The 16972-nt window shown below is 38.1% G+C and overlaps 1 protein-coding gene across 2 annotated transcripts in view; it reads left to right on the forward strand.

Annotated features, from left to right (window-relative positions):
- TMCO1 (transmembrane and coiled-coil domains 1) overlaps positions 1–16972 on the forward strand; it is a 37869-nt gene that overhangs the window by 5346 nt on the left and 15551 nt on the right. For both annotated transcript variants that reach the window (XM_078156519.1, XM_020979012.2), the window contains exons 2-5: positions 1054–1131; positions 6355–6414; positions 9546–9592; positions 10488–10555. In XM_078156519.1, the coding sequence (XP_078012645.1) occupies positions 1054–1131; positions 6355–6414; positions 9546–9592; positions 10488–10555 (253 nt within the window). The remainder of the gene's footprint in view (positions 1–1053; positions 1132–6354; positions 6415–9545; positions 9593–10487; positions 10556–16972) is intronic.

The following is a 16972-nucleotide window of genomic DNA, read 5'->3' on the forward strand; positions in this document are numbered from 1 at the left end:
GTTTCTCTGATAAAAATTTCATTTCCAAGATTTTTAAGGAACTGATACAAATGAATAGATTTTCTAATTAATAAATGAGCTACGGACATAATCAGACAGTTAAAGAAACCCAAGCCACCTATATGAAAAAAAAAATGCTCCAAATCACTAAGAATTAGAAAAATCTAAATTAAAGCAACTCAAATTCTGCCTCATACCTGTCAGAGTGGCAAAGATGACAAAAAAAAATCTGACAAATGTTGGAAGAATTGCGGGGAAAACAGATACATTGATACACTCTTGGTGGATCTGTGTGAATGGGTACAACCATTCTGGAAGTGACTTGAAGTCTTCACAAAGAGTTACTAAAACAGTCCATACCCTTTGACTTAATTGTAATACTGCTGGCCCTATACCCAAAAGAACTAAAAGAGGAAAGTCTTTTACGTACAAAAATATTTATTGTAGCTCCGTTTGTGGTGGCAAAAAAAAACCCAAAGCACTCTGTAAACTTGAGAAGTGTAAGTGTTGTTACACCAGTGTCACTCAGTTCAGAAATGGGCCTAGGCCCAGAACCCAGGCCCTGGATCCAATTCTAGTCCTCTTTCCAACCTACAATTTTTTATTTTTGTGAGGAGGGGGATGGAATTTGACATTAGTTTAGAAGAGTCTTCTAGCAACTTCTCTCCTATCTTCTGATAACTCTGGTGCCTGACTGCAATTCCTGACAGGTGGAATTTCCCCTTATCATTCTGTCTTTAGCCAGACTGTTTAGACCCGTGTCCCGTGGTTTAGTCTCCTATCATGGTTTGAACAGTTCTTCTCTAGTTGGTTTCCCTTTTTTTTTTCCCCTCCATAGGAGAGGCCTCAGATTGAGGGGTTTTGCTATGTTGGAAGGATATGTATCCTGTGAAATAGAAGTTCTCAACTCGAAATTAATTGATTCCTCTTTGTATTGCAATGTTTCTCCCACCAGGATGGAACTAAATAGATACATATGCCACCAACACATCCTGTTATGTTGCCTTGATTGAAGAGATGATTGGTTTAATGTATTATTTTTGATGTTTTCAGGTATAACTTGGGTGCTGGTTTACAGGACAGACAAGTATAAGAGATTAAAAGCTGAAGTGGAAAAGCAGAGCAAAAAATGTGAGTATCATTACTTGATTCCATTTAAAATGTATTAAATGCTCACCAAATGTGCATCATAGCATCTGTTATATTGATAAGAAAAGTTTGTTCCACCAATCATTTTCTTGCTGCAAGTTTTAACAAATTTAATTTAGATTTAGAAATCAGTCCCTCAAAATAGGAGTGATGTAAATTTTTTATCTTAGAATAAAAAGAAAACTGGAAGACAGGTGGCATGTTAGCATAAACAAACTTAGAGACTAGTGCTTCCCACTGTCAGTCCAGGATTCAGATTAGGGCACCTCATAGTCTCAGAAAGAGTCTCAGAAGATGTTTGCATTTGTCTAGAAGAAGAAATTGAATGTATTTGGCCAGAATACATCATGGATAGCAGGCCTGTACTGAGATGTTAAGTGGGGATACCAGTGGAGCCACAGACTCTCAGTTCCTCATTTTCCCTCTATTCTTGCAGAGTTGCCTCTTTGCTAATAGTTTGAAACCTTTTCCCATCCACTGTGAACTGCTTCATTGTTCAGTCCTTAAATTTAATTCTTCAGACATTTTGATATTCCCTTACAGGTAGTAACACAAGATTAGTGGAGGAATATTGATATAAAAATAGGACTTTGTTTTTTTCTTTCTTTTTTCATTAGGTACTTCTTTAAAGTTAAATCTTCATAGTTCAGTGGGCTTAAGTAGGAAAAGACAGTGGCCCTTTAAGCTTGGTAGGTCCTTTGCCTTCTCTAGCATGTCACATGTTCAGGTTATTCTTAGGATCATTTCCTAACTCTAGTATGGGTTACTTTGAAGCCAGTATGGATCTAGGGGGGGTATCTTATTCAGAAGAAACAGGATAGGTGAAAGGGAATGTGGTTTATAGTGGAGTGACGTTGTATATTAAGAGAAACTTAATGAGATATCATGGAAGCCAATGGGGAGGAACTTGCTGGAGAGCATTTGGTTTAGTAAAGATCAGTGGAAAAAGAAGTAGCTTTGTCATTGGAGTATATTATAAGAGGAAATAGATGAGTTTGGAAAAAAAGGTTATAGGCGAGGCACAAAGATATGATATGATAGTAGTGATAGGAGGCTTCAGTTATCCGGATGTCTGCTGGAGTGTTCCCCCTCTGGCAAAAGCAGAGTAGCTAATAAATTAATGACTTAATGGTAATTTGATCCTTCAAAAAGTAGAGGAACTAACAAAGGGAAATTGTGTATTTGATATGATTGGACTAACTGAGAGAAATTGGTTGCCAAGGTGGAATTGATGACACTTTTAGGAAGAAGTAACCGCTTGCTCCTTGAGTTTGTGCTGTAGGAAGAGAGAAAGCTGAGTAAGGTATATAACATTCATCCTGTAAGTCAGAAGAAAAAGAGTTGGGATCCCATGGCTGATGTTGTACTGGAAAAATCAGCCCAGGATGGATGGGAGACTGTCAAGAATGAAGTTCTTAAGACACAGAAAAGTCTGAGTGGAAACAAAAAACAACAGACATGATCTGAAGCAACCAGTGTAGGTGCACAGGAAACTCATCAAGGAAGTCTGTTATGAGTGGAAGTTCCAGATGGCATAGTAGAGAGGGGGCAGAGGAGGAGCAGGACTGAGGAGAAGTTTGGAGCTGAATGGGCATGGAAGCAGATCTAGAAGGGGAAGGGGGCTTTTAGAATCTGAAACATGGGTTAGGGGAGCAGGAAGTGTACATTTGCTAGGAAATTTACCTTCAGTTACCTGTAATAAAGGCATTTTGGTGTGCTCTTCCTTCTCCAAATGCTAGAGTGCTAACAAGAGTGGTTGCAGGTAGTTCAGGCAGGAACTCTGCTTTACCCTGGTCTCAGTTGAGTATAGTACCAGCTCAGTAGTTGTATTCCCAAGATGGTGGAAGATAAGAAGACATAGTATATGTGGAGCATACACTTAGTGTGATGTCTAAGACCCTGGTCCAGACAGGCCGTTATTAGCCCTTCCCTGCAGTTTCAGTCTTCTGAGTCCTGGTGCAGTACTAAACCTTTGCCTGAGTTCTTTGATTTCCAGCTTCTGGCAAGGTATCTGACACTGGGGCAGGGGGTGAGGGTGCTGATGGGGGAGGTGGGCAAGGCACAGCTGATGACTTTTTGTTTTTGCTAGGCGGTGGAGTTAAGTGACTTGCCCAGGGCCACACAGCTAGTAAGTGTTATGTGTCTGAGGCCAGATTTGAACTCAGGTTCTCCTGAATCCAGGGCTGGTGCTCTATCCGCTGCGCTACCTAGCTGCCCCTAACTGATGAAGTTTTGGCTCAAGTACTTCTGCGAGCTGTTCAAGTGATAGAAGGGTTACAATCTGTGTTGGTAATATCTACCCAAATAAAATTTAGAGACAGTGTTGTATAGTGGTTAGAGTCTGGCTCAGGGTCAGAGTTTATCTCACCTCTGCCACTTATCTTTGTGCCAAGGGGTAAGTCACTTTTCTTTTTTTTAATGGCAAACTACTTCACTTCTCAGTCTTCATTTCCTCGTCTGTCAAATGGTGATAAAACCTTTAATAGTACTGGGATGAGCCTCAAATGACATTGTATGGTAAAAGTGTTTTGCAAATCTTTAAGTGCTATGTAGTAATTCTTGTTCTAATTATTAATACATAATGATCCTCTGTCAAGGGATACTCCTGACTCATTGAGCATGTACATTCAGAATCCTATGGCATTTTATGTGAACTATAGTGTAGCTATGCCTACTGTGGGCTTTGCTTGGGTAATTGATTGTTTTGAACCCAAGAGTAGACTTTAAAATTTTTCCTCATTAAATTGCATCTTATTTGCTTCAGCTTATAGTTTTGCGTCCCTGTTATTGGATCTTCACTCTTTCATTTAATGTATTAGCTATTATTGTCAGTATACTGCCATCCAAAATGTAATAAGCAAGCCATTTATTCCTTTAACTGGGTCATTGATTAAAGTGTTGAGCTGAATGAACAAGGTCAGGACCATAACCTTGTGCTTCACTAGAAATTTCCTGGCAGGGTGATGTTAGTTCATTGATCATCATTCTTTGGATCTCGCCACTCACCTTGTCCAGAGTCCGTTGCACTATCACTTAACCCACATCTCTCCAGTTTATCTGTGAGAATATTGGGAAAGACTTTGGCAGATAAATGCCTTACAGAAATCAGATTAGATCATATGTGTGGCTTTCTCCTGGTCTACCAGTTTAGAAAGCCTGTCCCCAAAAATGAGGTGTCTGCCTTATTCTTTTTTTGTTGTTAAATTAACCTTATTTTTTGTTGATACCTGTTGCTTTTTACATCACATTCATTTCCAATTATATTCCTTTCCCAGACCACTCTGGCAAGCTACACCTTGTAATAAAGATTAATAGTGAGTGATTTATATTTTTCAAAGCATTCATTCATTTCACTTAGAGTGTCAGTTTTATTGGCATATAATTGGGCAAACTAACTCCTAATAATTGCTTAAATTTCATCTTCATTGGTGGTTCATTCACTCTTTTCATTTTTGATACTAGTAACTAGTTTTTTTTAATTAAATTAACCAATGATTTATCTATTTTTTTTCCATAAAACTAGCTTCTAGTTTTATTTGTTAGTTCAGTAGTTTTCTTACTTTAAGTGTTATTAATCTCTCCTTTGATTTTCAGGGTTTTCATTTTTTTTGTGCTTATTAGGAGGTTTTAAATCTTCTAGTTTTTTTAGTTGTATGCCCATTGATCTGCTCTTTCTTTCTATTATTGCTGTACCCATTTAAGGGATATAAATTTTTCCCTAAGTACTGATACAAATCTTGCAATTAGAACTGCAAATTAGAAATCTTATAATCAGAATTTATACTTTTCCATTCAGAAGATGAGGCTTAGCTGAAGCTTTCTGTATTCAATACAGTTATTTGAAATTATACATTTGTAACACATTTGACAAGTGAAGTAGATATGACTAAGAAAACATGGGAACCAGTGTTAAATGAAATGAGACAAGACCTTTTTTGGAGGGGGCACTACTTTCACTAGACTTATCACAGTTACTAATGATGTGAAATTTCTACATATACAATACAAACTTACAGCCCTGTATGTTAATTTGTCATCAAATCAGTTAGCATAACTGAAAAGATTTGGATTTAGCTTCCTCAAGCATTTTATATCTTCAACAAGAAACAGTATAATCCATTGTACAGTTAACTCTAGGGGCAGCTAGGTGGCTTAGTAGATAAGAATGCCTGGGTCTGGAGTCAAGAAGACTCATTTGCCTGAGTTCACATCTGACCCCAAATACTTACTGTCTGTGTGACCACCTAATAATCCTGGTTGCCTCTACTTCCTCATCTGTAAAATGATGTGGAGAAGGAAATGGCAAACCACTATAGGATCTTTGCCAGGAAAACCCCAAATGCGATCAAGAAGAGTCAGACACAACTGAAATGACTAAACAGCTACAATGACAGGACAGAAAGTATTAAGTCCAAAGCAGAGATCCAGGCCAAGTGTTTTGAGAAATTAGGAAGTGGAGAGATCATTTTTGTAGCTGGTTCAAATCTGCAGTGGAATGAGGAAGGAGGTGGCTATAAAACTGAGCTGAATATTCAGTTCAGCCCAGTAAACATTTGTCAAGTAACCATCTATGCAACATATGGGGGTTAGAGAAGGTAGGACCAGATGGGGGAATGGCTAGTAGGCTAGGTAGGCTGAGAACATACTCTGTATGAAAGGGAGTAGACTAAAGTTGTAGGTTTGAATCATATTGTGGAGGGCCTTGAATGACAAGGAATTTTTATCTTATCCTGCAGACAGTTCAGAGCCACTGACAGTTTTGAAAATAGGAGTGGAAGAGGAGGGTCCTATCCATTTGACATAGCGAGTTGAAGGTAGAACTCTAATTAGAACTCTGGCCTGATGCCAAATTCATTGTTCTTCCTAGTAGATCACAATTCCTCTTATTAGCCTAGATGGTAAATAATCTCAAAACTGTCAAAAAACTTGGGCTTTAATTATAATAGTCACTTCTGTGACAATATTAATATATTTCTAGCATTTTTGTTTGTGGAATTGTTTTCATTCTTAGAAAATTATTAATGTCTTGTGGCAAGAAAACTGACTTACCCATGACTATAAGCTGAAGCTATTAAGTGATGTCTGGTCATTGCTGCTGTTTTGTCCATTTCTTTAATCGTTATGATTATGAAGAGTTAATAGTTTACTTTCATATCATAAGCTATTGCTTTTCTGTGTTAACCACTCTTGCTTTGTTGATTACAGTGGAAAAGAAGAAGGAAACAATAACAGAATCTGCTGGCCGTCAGCAAAAGAAGAAAATAGGTAAGATTACACCGTGGTCTGTGCACAGTAAATGCTTCAAAGATGAAAGTGGAGGGAAGATATATGAACAGAATTGTCCCTTTTTTGTTCTGACCGTTGAAGTTTAAAATCTTGATTAAGAGAACATGCTAGTTTTAGGTTTTGCATATGGTTGAGGATTCTTTATAGGATTCCTTCAAGTATATTTTAATTTATCTTTGAAATTGTGGTTTGTAGTCATTTCTTATTTGATTTTGCTGGAATACTAACGTGTGCTCTCTGTATCTCTTAAGTAGTGATGGGATTGAACCAGAGGTGAAAGCTCTCCTGGAGGTTTCATCTTGCCCAACATGTGGTATTGCACTCATTGCTGCTGCCTCTCCAGTTCAGCCATAGCAGGTTGCTTGGATTGTCTTATTCAGAACAAAGTCCCCAGCTTTTTCCTGACAACTTAGTTTTGATATGCCTGAAGTATGATACTTGGGAGTGAGGCTGGCTAGTGCTAAGGGAGCTAGATTTGCTTGAATACTGTTAACAGTGCGGGTCACTCACTGCTTATGGTGGAGAACTTGGAGGTGGACTTGATAAAACTGAAATTGGTGAGTGACTCTTAGTGGGTCTGTTGAGGACACATGTTTCAGAGTCCACAGGTTTAAGGTGTAGGGCAGTTTAAACAACTATAAAGAATTGTTCATCAGTTAATCAGTGTTTTAAAGGACAGTAGATAATAGGTGATGACTTTGAAGCCCTGAGGCCAAGTGAAAGAAGGTTCAAATGCTCTACTTTATAAATTTAAATTTGAACCAGAATTTGAACCCACATCTGTTCTTTCTGTCTTGTCTATTTTATCCTTATTGTCTCTCATGAGTAAAGTCATATAATTTAATGGTAGACTGCATACTGTATGTAGCAAAGGCCCATTCACATTGGATTTGGTGGCAGTTAGCGATGAGTGCAGGTTCTGGTAGGTTCTACCAAGAGAATGGTTTCAGGTATGGATCCAGTGATAGGTTGAATATCTGTTTTTCTACGAACAGCCTTGTTATGTTCTGAAAGGCTTGGTTACCAGGTGATGATTTTTTGTGTTTTTGGTTACGTGATTCATAAAGATCACCAGCTAAAGGGCAAAAGGTTTATAACCTGAATCATTGGAGGGAATACCCACTCCAATACTTGTAACTAATTTGGATTAGTCCTAAGCTTTTTTATTTCAAGAAAATGTACTCAAATTAGTCAACAAGTATTAAGAACCTGTTAAGTGCACTGAGGCTTCAAAGAATGGCAGAAGGCAAGTCGTTGTTTTCAAGGAATCTAATGGAGGAGACAAATTGCAAACCACTATGTACAAACGAGCTACGGGCAGGATAATTGGAGATAACAGAGAGAAGGCATTAGAATTAAGGGGAATGGGGAAAGACTTCTTTCTTGTAGAAGGTAAGATTTTAGCTGGAACTTGAAGCCATCCAGAGAAGCCAGGAGGTAGAAATGATGATAATTAAACACATGGAAGCTGAAGGAGTCACCAAGAAAGAAGAGAAAAAGGCTCTGTGCAGATCTGAGAGTCATCTCTCCTGTGCCACCCCTGTCCCTCCACCTCCCCCCCCATTAGAGGCTAGTACGTGGATGATGCAGGAAAAGGGACTGAGAAATTTCGAGCAGTTACACAGTAAGAAGAGAATCAAAGAAGAGTAGTGTGATGAGAAGGCACTAGAATTAAGGGGGATCGGGAAAGGTTTCTTGTAGATGGTGGGATTTGATCTAGGACTTAAAGGAAGCATGGGAGGTCAGAAAACAGATATGAGCATGGAGAGAATTCTGTGTATGGGAGATAGCCTGTGAAAGTGCCTAGAATAGAGAATTGATGGACTTTGAGTGCGATTGAAGGATATTTTTTTCTTTTTCTCACTCCTTTCCCTTCCCATTATGACTAACATGAAAATATTTTTCATGCCTTCATACGTATAATGGGCCTTGTATTTCCTGCCTTCTCAATGGTAGAAGAAGGGATGGAAGGAGAGAGAGCATTTGAAACTGGAAATAAGGGGAGAAAAAAATGAAAGTTCCCAGAGTCAGGAGATGGAATGTTTTAAGTGAATAACAGCAAAGAGACCAGTGTCACTGTTTTGCAGCGTTATGTTGGAGGGTGTGATGTATAAGAAGACTGGAAAGGCACAGAGGGGGCCAAGTTATGAAAGACTTAGAATACCAAACAGGATTTCATATTCGATCCTGGAAGTGATAGGGAGTCACTGGAGTTCATTGAGTAGGGAGATGACGTGCTAAGAACTGCACTTCAGAAAGCTGACTTTGGCAGCTAAATGGAGGATGGGCTAAAATGACTAGAGATTTTAGTCAAGGAGACCAAACAGCAGGCTGTTGGATTAGTCCAACTGTGAGGTGATGAGGACTTGCACCAAGGTAGTGGCAGTGTCAGAGGAGAGAGGGGATCATATTCAGTAGTTGTTTTGAAGGTAAAAGTTGGCGTTCCTTGGCAACATATTGGGTATTGTGGGTGAGAAAGAATAAGGAGTCAAGCATGACACTTAGATTATGAACCTAGGTGAGTGAATGGATGGTAGTGCCTTTGACAGTAACAGAGAAGAGTTAGGAGAGAGGAGGGTTTGTGGGGAGAGAAAATGGGTTCAGTTTGAACATGTGAAGTTTAAGATGTCAATGGGACATCCAGTTTGAGATGTCTGTTAGGCATTTGGAGATGAGCTACTAGAAGTCAGCAAAGAGGTCAGGTCAGGATAAGTAGATCCTGAGAGTTACCTGCTTAGAGATGATAATTAAATCTATGGGAGCCGATGAGGTCCCTTAGTGAAATGGTAGAGGGAGAAGAGGAGAGAGCCCTGTGGGCCACCAGCATTAGTGGATGAGACCTGGTGAAGATCCAGCAAAGGAGGCTGAGAAGAAGAGGTCAGATATCTGTAGAAAAAGAACCTAGAGAGAGTAGTATCATGAAAGGGGAGAGTATCAAGGCAACCAACAGTGTCAGGGTAAACACTTTGTAATGTGAAAGTGGAGTTTGCTTTTATGTTTCTGTTGGTTTTGGAAGCCAGGCAAGTTATAATATATGTTCCTGATTGAAGTATTGGAGAACCTACTTACTATATGTTGTGTGTCTTAACTCTAGCCTTGATTCTTTGCAGAGAGGCAGGAGGAGAAACTGAAGAATAACAACAGGGATCTGTCAATGGTAAGATATAGATATAGATATGTATGTATGTGTGTGTGTGTGTATAGATATATATATATATATCTATATACACATATATGCATAAAACTTACAGGCTACATGCCACACTACTCTTCTTTGCCTTTCATCTAGCATCCTACAGCTGCCTTTTTTGTTTATTTTAATGATGGGATTATGTTGTTTTTCCAGTCTGCAATGGCAGTCTTGTTATTTGCCATGCTTTTGGTCATTTAGTTCAAAATGGAAGGTATGTTATTATCTCTATGACTTTGTTTTATTAAATTGAATAGTACTCTTTAGCTCATCTCACAGTTTATCAGTTGTCCCTCTTGTACAATTCTTGCCTCTTTTCCCATAGACTCTTTGTGTTATCAAATAGTGAAACACTTTTATCTGTCATGACTTCATTTTATACCTCCTGGCCCTCATGTCCTGTCAGTATGAGAACATGATAGTTTCAGTTGATTTTTTTTTTTTCAGTTTCATTGATTTTTTTTGGTGTAACATTTCCAGGATGATAAAAAAGATGATTTCATCACTCATTTATCGTTTATTTAAAGAGAAGCATGTTTAAGCCCTTCTTTCTGGGATGAACATAGTGGCCATTAAATAATTCTCTTGTATAACTTGATTTTCCTTCTGGTTTTTAATATGATTTTAAGAGAGGAAGTCTAAGCAGTGATGCCAGTTCTCATTAACTTGCTGAAGAACTTTTACCAGCTCTCTTAATCTCCTTTTGCTTGAAATTCATGTTATTTTAAATGAGAGAGATCCATTATTTAATGGACAGTTGAAACCTTGTCAAACTGAAATTTGTGTTCATTGCTATCGTAGTATTTTTTCTTGGTGATTGCTAGCAGAGTACAGTAACTGTTTGTAACGTTTCTCATTGCAGGTTCGAATGAAATCTATGTTTGCTATTGGCTTTTGTTTTACTGCCCTGATGGGGATGTTTAACTCCATGTAAGTAATCCTCTGAATGTTTTTGCCTAACTGCATACATATGGATGCATTTCCTTTTTTTTTTTTAAACTTTTGCATTTTATTTCAACAATAACAAAGCTGTATACATATAAACAGGGGCACAGAATTGTTTTTTTAAAAATGCTTTTTTATCCTGAACTTAGACTCAAAAAATGATCATTTCCATATATAAACTGGTAGACAAAGAGAAGATTGTATATGAAACCTTGAATTTCTTTCCCATGCTGCTTGCCTTTTTAAGTATGTAATAAATCCAACATGTTACTTGCAAAATTGCCTAGTTTGTCTATGCTTCCTTCTGAGTTTCTCTTCTTCTCTGTGCACTTAAAAAGGTTTCAGTAGCCCTCTTTTTTTCTTTCTTTTTTTTTTTTTTATCACCATTGATACTCTCCCATCCCAGTTAAAAGCAGAAGAAAAAATTATCTCTGAAAACATCTCGTTCATTATTTCATACGGTACAATAATATTCCATTACATTCACATACTATAATTTGTTCAGTCATTCTTCCAGTTGATGGGCATCTTTTTCATTTCCAGTTCTTTTTGTTTTATTCTCATCTTGCCTTCAGGATTGGGAAGTATATTTTACTGGCAGCTGTTCCCTCCCTGGTATTATCTTCCCTCTCAAACCACCTTTCTTCTCTTACCCCACCTCTTTCCCTGCTGAATTTCTCCTAGTTCTGCACCAGACTCTGGGTATGTATGTTCAGCCCTCTTTTGTCCAGGTTAGAGATGAGGTAATTCTGATGCCCAAACTCCCTCCTTCTTCTTACCAGCATTTTTCTTTCCTTGCTAAAAGCTCTCAAAACACAGTCTACTCCCTGGTCCTTTGTTTTTTGTAATTTCTAAGTATCCTTGGAAGACATGGTTCTGAAAGGATAGTTGGTGTTCAACCCCTGTTAAAACATTAGCCCTTCATCGTCATAAAGCCTCTTCCAGTTTGCTCAAATAAATATACCTCTCTGGGTTTTTCTGGACTCTTGTGTTTTTATATCAGAGTTCTTCCTTAGCTCAGGTCTTTATTAGAAATATCTAAAAGTCCTGTATTCCATTAAATTTTCCCATGTACTATTATACTTAGCTTTTCAGGGCAAGGTATTCTTGATTGTAAGCTATATTTTTTGCCTTTTGGGATGTTCTATTCCATGATCTCTCTTTCCTTTTCATTTCATTTTTAAAAATCTCTTGTTTCATTTTTTCTAGGTATTCTTATAGTCTTTATAGAAAATCTGTTTTATTTCTCTTTTGAATCTCTGCTTACAATTGTGTTATAGTATTATTTTCTTCTAGGTTAGATTTTTGGATATCTTTGGATCTATTATAATTCTGTTTTATAGTGGTCTGTATCTTAGAATGTTTGTTCCACTATCCAGTCTGCACTGGGCTTTGTGCCAGGGTCCAGCTCAACATTCTGATGCCCTTTTGGGTGGCATGGTTGGCCTTGCTTGGTCACCTGGATTTCTGTGCTGACCTCCACCTTCTAAATATAGGCCCTCTGTGGATCTTTGAGGTTCAGAGCACTGGATCTTCAGGACCCTATATGGTTTCTTAGGGCTTAGTTATAGGGACCTCTGAGCCCTTGGATCTGAGCTGTCTTTATCTGAATGCTAGCATATCACTTATTCTCTGTGCTTCCAGGGTCTCCACTGTGAGTTTATGATTTCACCTGTCCCCTTAAACATACACACTTGCTGGCTTAGGATAAAGAGCCTACAGATGTCTTTATCCCATCTCTGGGCACATAGGGAGGCAGTGCTGGCACTGGCTTTGCTGACAGTTCCCTTTCGTCTTGTACCCAGGCATCTGGCTGATTTCTCGTGCAGTTCTGGAGTGGAAGTTCTCATGTACTGTAGTTTTTCACTGAATTTCTTGGTCATTATTCATTCTAGTGTGATTTTTAGGTTTTTGCTGGAGTAGGAATATGGGAACTGGATAACATCTTGGTTGGAAGCAAAGAGCTGTTTTTTTCAAGGATTCTACCATACCTTTTCCAAGCAAGTACAATAAAAATACAGTGTTTTAGTTGGTTGGTAGTATTCTTATAAAGTAGAGTTCTAAATGAATGCATGTCAGTTTTCTCCTCTTTCTTTAATTTCAGATTTTTCTATAGTGTCTATCACCTTCACCCTTCTGTTTCTGTGTAACAACCAGGTTCTGTCTACAGACAAGAATAACATCTCTTTTGTAGTTATGTTGCTAAGAACAAAAATTTTCATACAGATCCACACCATGATCTCTCTAGTTCAGTATTCTGTGTCTGCCAGTGGTACCAAGGGACTGCTTATAGAAGAACATAATTGTTCCCCGTAATGACAGCCTCACAAGGTTAGAACTGTATCTCTAAAACATAGTGTCCTTAACTACTCTGTCTATAATGCAGCTATCTGAATTTTTAAAAACTGTTTGTGAGCTAATTTATATTTTCAGGCCTGACCATTCATAGCACAACAAGTTCTATGAGTTTACCATCAATTATATATTGTAATTCTGCTTTTTTATACATACTATATTATATTATCTCAACCCAACATTATGTAAGTATAGTTTGGATTATATTTTTCTGCCACTTTATGTTGTATTTTATATTTATCTCTTTTGAGTTTTAAGGTATACTCCTCAAATTCTGGTATTCTGCAGTTTTGTAAGTAAATCTGTATTCAGCATATCCACAGGCTTCATCATTTTTTAGGTTTTGATCCCCTTGCAAACTGATGAATCATTATTGCTAGTCGGTTTTTTTTTATGAGGCAGTCAGGGTTAAGTGACTTGCCCAGAGGCACACAGCTAGTTAAGTGCTATGTATCTGAGGCCGGATTTGAACTCAGGTCCTCCTGACTCCAGGGCCAGTGCTCTATGCACTGTGCCACCTACCTGCCCCTAAAATGTTTTGGTTTTTTTTTTTTAATTAAAAAGCATTTTTTTCTCTTCCTCTCACCTCCCCTCAGAACTTGAGGAGTAATAATAACACCTGCCTCCCAGGGTTGTTATGAGGATAAGATTAGATAGCATTTTAGTAAAAAGCACTTTGCAAGCTTTAAAGAGCTATATAAATGCTAAGGTATTATTATTAGTTTCTTCTCTAGATATGCCTCTGTCGAAGTGAAACAACCAAAATCACCTGAAGTATTTTGAATACAGATGTATCCTCACTTGTTATAAAATGTTCCGTTTTATCTTCAGTTCCCTTTGTAAAAAAGCTCAGGAGTGTGGGAGATAATGTTTGATTCCCAGCTGTGTCACCCTGGAAAAGTCACTTAACTCCTCTTGGTCTCAGTTTTCTCATAAAATGAGGATAATATTTCACTGTCTGCCTCACTGTTGTTGATATCAGGAAAGTGTCTTGCAAACCTTAAACACTGTAAATATGAGCTGCTGTTATTGTCCTATTGTTTTTCTTAACTCTCAGCCCATTACGCATCAGATCTAATGAACTACCCACGCTTCATTTTTAGATAGTAATTGATGGGTTCTAAGATGAATGTAGTTTGAATTAATTTTTATTTCTGTATGTTTGTTGCCTCACTCTTGGAAACAGTGAAGCACCGGACTACTTTTTTCTACTTTCACCACCACCTTGAAAGCTTTGACTATGCTTCATCTCCATTGATTAAATGTTTAATTTATCTGGAAGAAATTATTATCTAAAGACCTGGAAATTACATATTCTTTATCAAATGATTTAAGATTAGCTTTGTCATCAGTCCCTTAGAAGCCCTTTTGTTTATGCTTTTCCAATCAATGAAGTATCCACTTATCTGTTACTTTTGTTTTCTCTTTCTAAGCTATTTCCACATCTGTGACAAAAGCATCTATTTTCTAAGTCCCATGATAATTTTAAAATGACCATGTAATCTCATCAAAACCTTTTCCATGTATGTATCTGATCTCAGAGAATTCTTAGCAAGAAATGCTTTTTGCTTTGATTCCGTTCTCCCAGTGAACCTGTCTTGTATCACTGATTATATCAGTTTATCTTATATGGAAATGCCTGTCTGTCCTGCAATGACTTGGGTCTTGCTTAGAATCTTTCTTACTTAATCTCTGTTATCACTTCAACTTGGAGTGTATTTCCTTTATCTGATCATCAGAATCATTCTTTAGCCATCTTCCTGTTTTATTTGTATTTCAAAGTTTTGTAGTCACTTTCAGGGTGCTCTTTGAAGTGTTTTTGGTCTGCTTAGTTTATTTGTACTTCATTGCTGGAGTGTCTCTGATGCTTACATTGCCATTTATCAATCAACAAAACACATTTATTAAGTCCTTACCACACCTGAAATTGTTCTGAGTGATATAGAAGATGCCAGACAATCAGTAAGATGGTTACTGCCCTCATGGAGCTTGTAATTTAGTTGGGGAAAGAAGATTGAAAACATGAAACCGTTAGAAACAAACTTTGTTTATTCAGAACTGTGTAGTTTATATGAGAACTACAAAGGAATTAAACTTCTTTAGAATTTGGAGTATGATAGGAGAGAGAGAGAGAGAGAGTGCGTGTGTGTGTGTGTGTGTGTGTGTGTGTGTGTGTGTGTGTGTGTAATAATCGGGAAGTCTTGGAGGCAGTGGGACCTGGATGATGAGTAGAATTTGGCTAGCTAGAGGACATTCTAAATGGAAGGAATAGTATGTGCAAAGGGCAAGAATGAGCATAGGGTGTGAAAGCAACAGTTTTATTAAATTGGAAGGTGTCTTGGATGGTCATAATTAATATTGGATAGGTAGGTTGGGACCTTTTATAGAATCACAGAATTTTGAGAGGAAGAAAGAATTTCAGAAGGAAAAAATCTTCAGAAGAAGAAATCTTAAGAGGCCTTCTGGTCTGATATGTGCCTAAACAATATACTTGACAAGTGGCCATCCAGGTTTTGCTGGAAGATATCTAGTGAAGGGAACCCACTGTGTCCTGAAGCAGTAGGTTCCATGTTGAGAAAGCTCTCATTATTGGGAACATTTTCCTTACATTTACCCTAAGCCTGCTTCCCTGCTTTGGGAACCACGCAAAACAAGCCTAATTCCTTCCATATTTTAAGCCTTTAAAACTTGAAGATATATCCATCTTGTCTCCCCTAAGTCATCTTTTTTGCAAATTAAACATCCCCAATTCCTTCAGCCAGCCCTTAAATGGTGTGATCTTGAGACATTCCTGGATTATGCTCTCATCACTTTTTTCTAAAATATGGCCTCCAGAACTGAGTATGGTATTTTAGATATCAGCTGATAATACAGTTTCCTAAAAGCCAGTCTTAGATGTGTAAACTTGTGATTGTGGGTAGCCATCTGGGCAGACACTTTGATATAATGGAAATGATACTGGTTTGGGAATCACAGGTTCCAGGTTTGAATCCTGGTTCTCATTTTGTGACATTGGATAAGTCACTTCCATCCTCTACCCCTTCCATTCTCAGGCCAAAAAGGTAAAACCTAATGAACTTTTACTCCCTATTAAGTACAAGATACCTCATCTACATCGTTCCTAACCTAGTAGGATATATTAGTGTGGAAACTGTAGCTGTAGAAGATTGGGTAATGAAGTACTGCGGGGGATCCAGAGGTTATAACCCCATATGCCCCACATAAGTGTTTTTGGAAAACAGAAACAATGTTATGCGCTTTATGCCATTTGTAACTTTGAGATTTGAGGAAACAACCAAAAACCACCCTTGAGTCATAATATTGCAGGATTTCTTCTGATAGAAGACCTTGAACTGCATCAAACTGTGACCTGGAGCGATGCTCCTACTTTGTAGGGCCCTGCTTGTTGGGGCAGGCATCCAGCAAATTAGTTCAAATTACAGCCTTGCCTACATCATACTGTGAGGAGGTGCAGGGTAAACAGTGCTGAATTTGCAGCCAGAGATTTGGGTTCAAGATTTGCCACTGTCACCTCCCTGTATGACATTGGGCAGTTCAAGTAATTTCTCAATGCCTTAATGTCTTCCTTGGTAAAAGAAGAGATTTTATCTGGATGGGTTCTAAGGCTCCTGTTAGCTCTAAAGCTGTGGATGGGGGGGGGGTGTGATTAGTTATTTTTGGTTTTATAGCAGTCATTTCTGGAGATCCTCTCTCCATGTAAACTCTCATAAATAAGAAAAGCAATTAGGCAAACATCTAAAACATTGGATGTGTTTGACCACATTTACAACATTTTGCTTGAGTAGTCCCTTGACTCTGCTTTGAGGGAGACTAGGTAAGTTTTTGTTGTTGTTGTTGCTGTTTTTTGTTTTTGCTAGGCAGTGGGGTTAAGTGACTTGCCCAGGGTCACACAGCTAGTAAGTGTCAAATGTCTGAGGCCGGATTTGAACTCAGGTCCTCCTGACTCCACTGTGTCACCTAGCTGCCCCTTTTACTTTTTTTGATTTGTTTTTTTGTTTTGTGATTTGTTTCTTTCTTCCAATACTA

The sequence above is a fragment of the Phascolarctos cinereus genome, unplaced genomic scaffold, assembly GCF_003287225.1.
Source record: "Phascolarctos cinereus isolate Bilbo 61053 unplaced genomic scaffold, phaCin_HiC Scaffold_5;HRSCAF=322, whole genome shotgun sequence".
NCBI lineage: Eukaryota > Metazoa > Chordata > Mammalia > Diprotodontia > Phascolarctidae > Phascolarctos > Phascolarctos cinereus.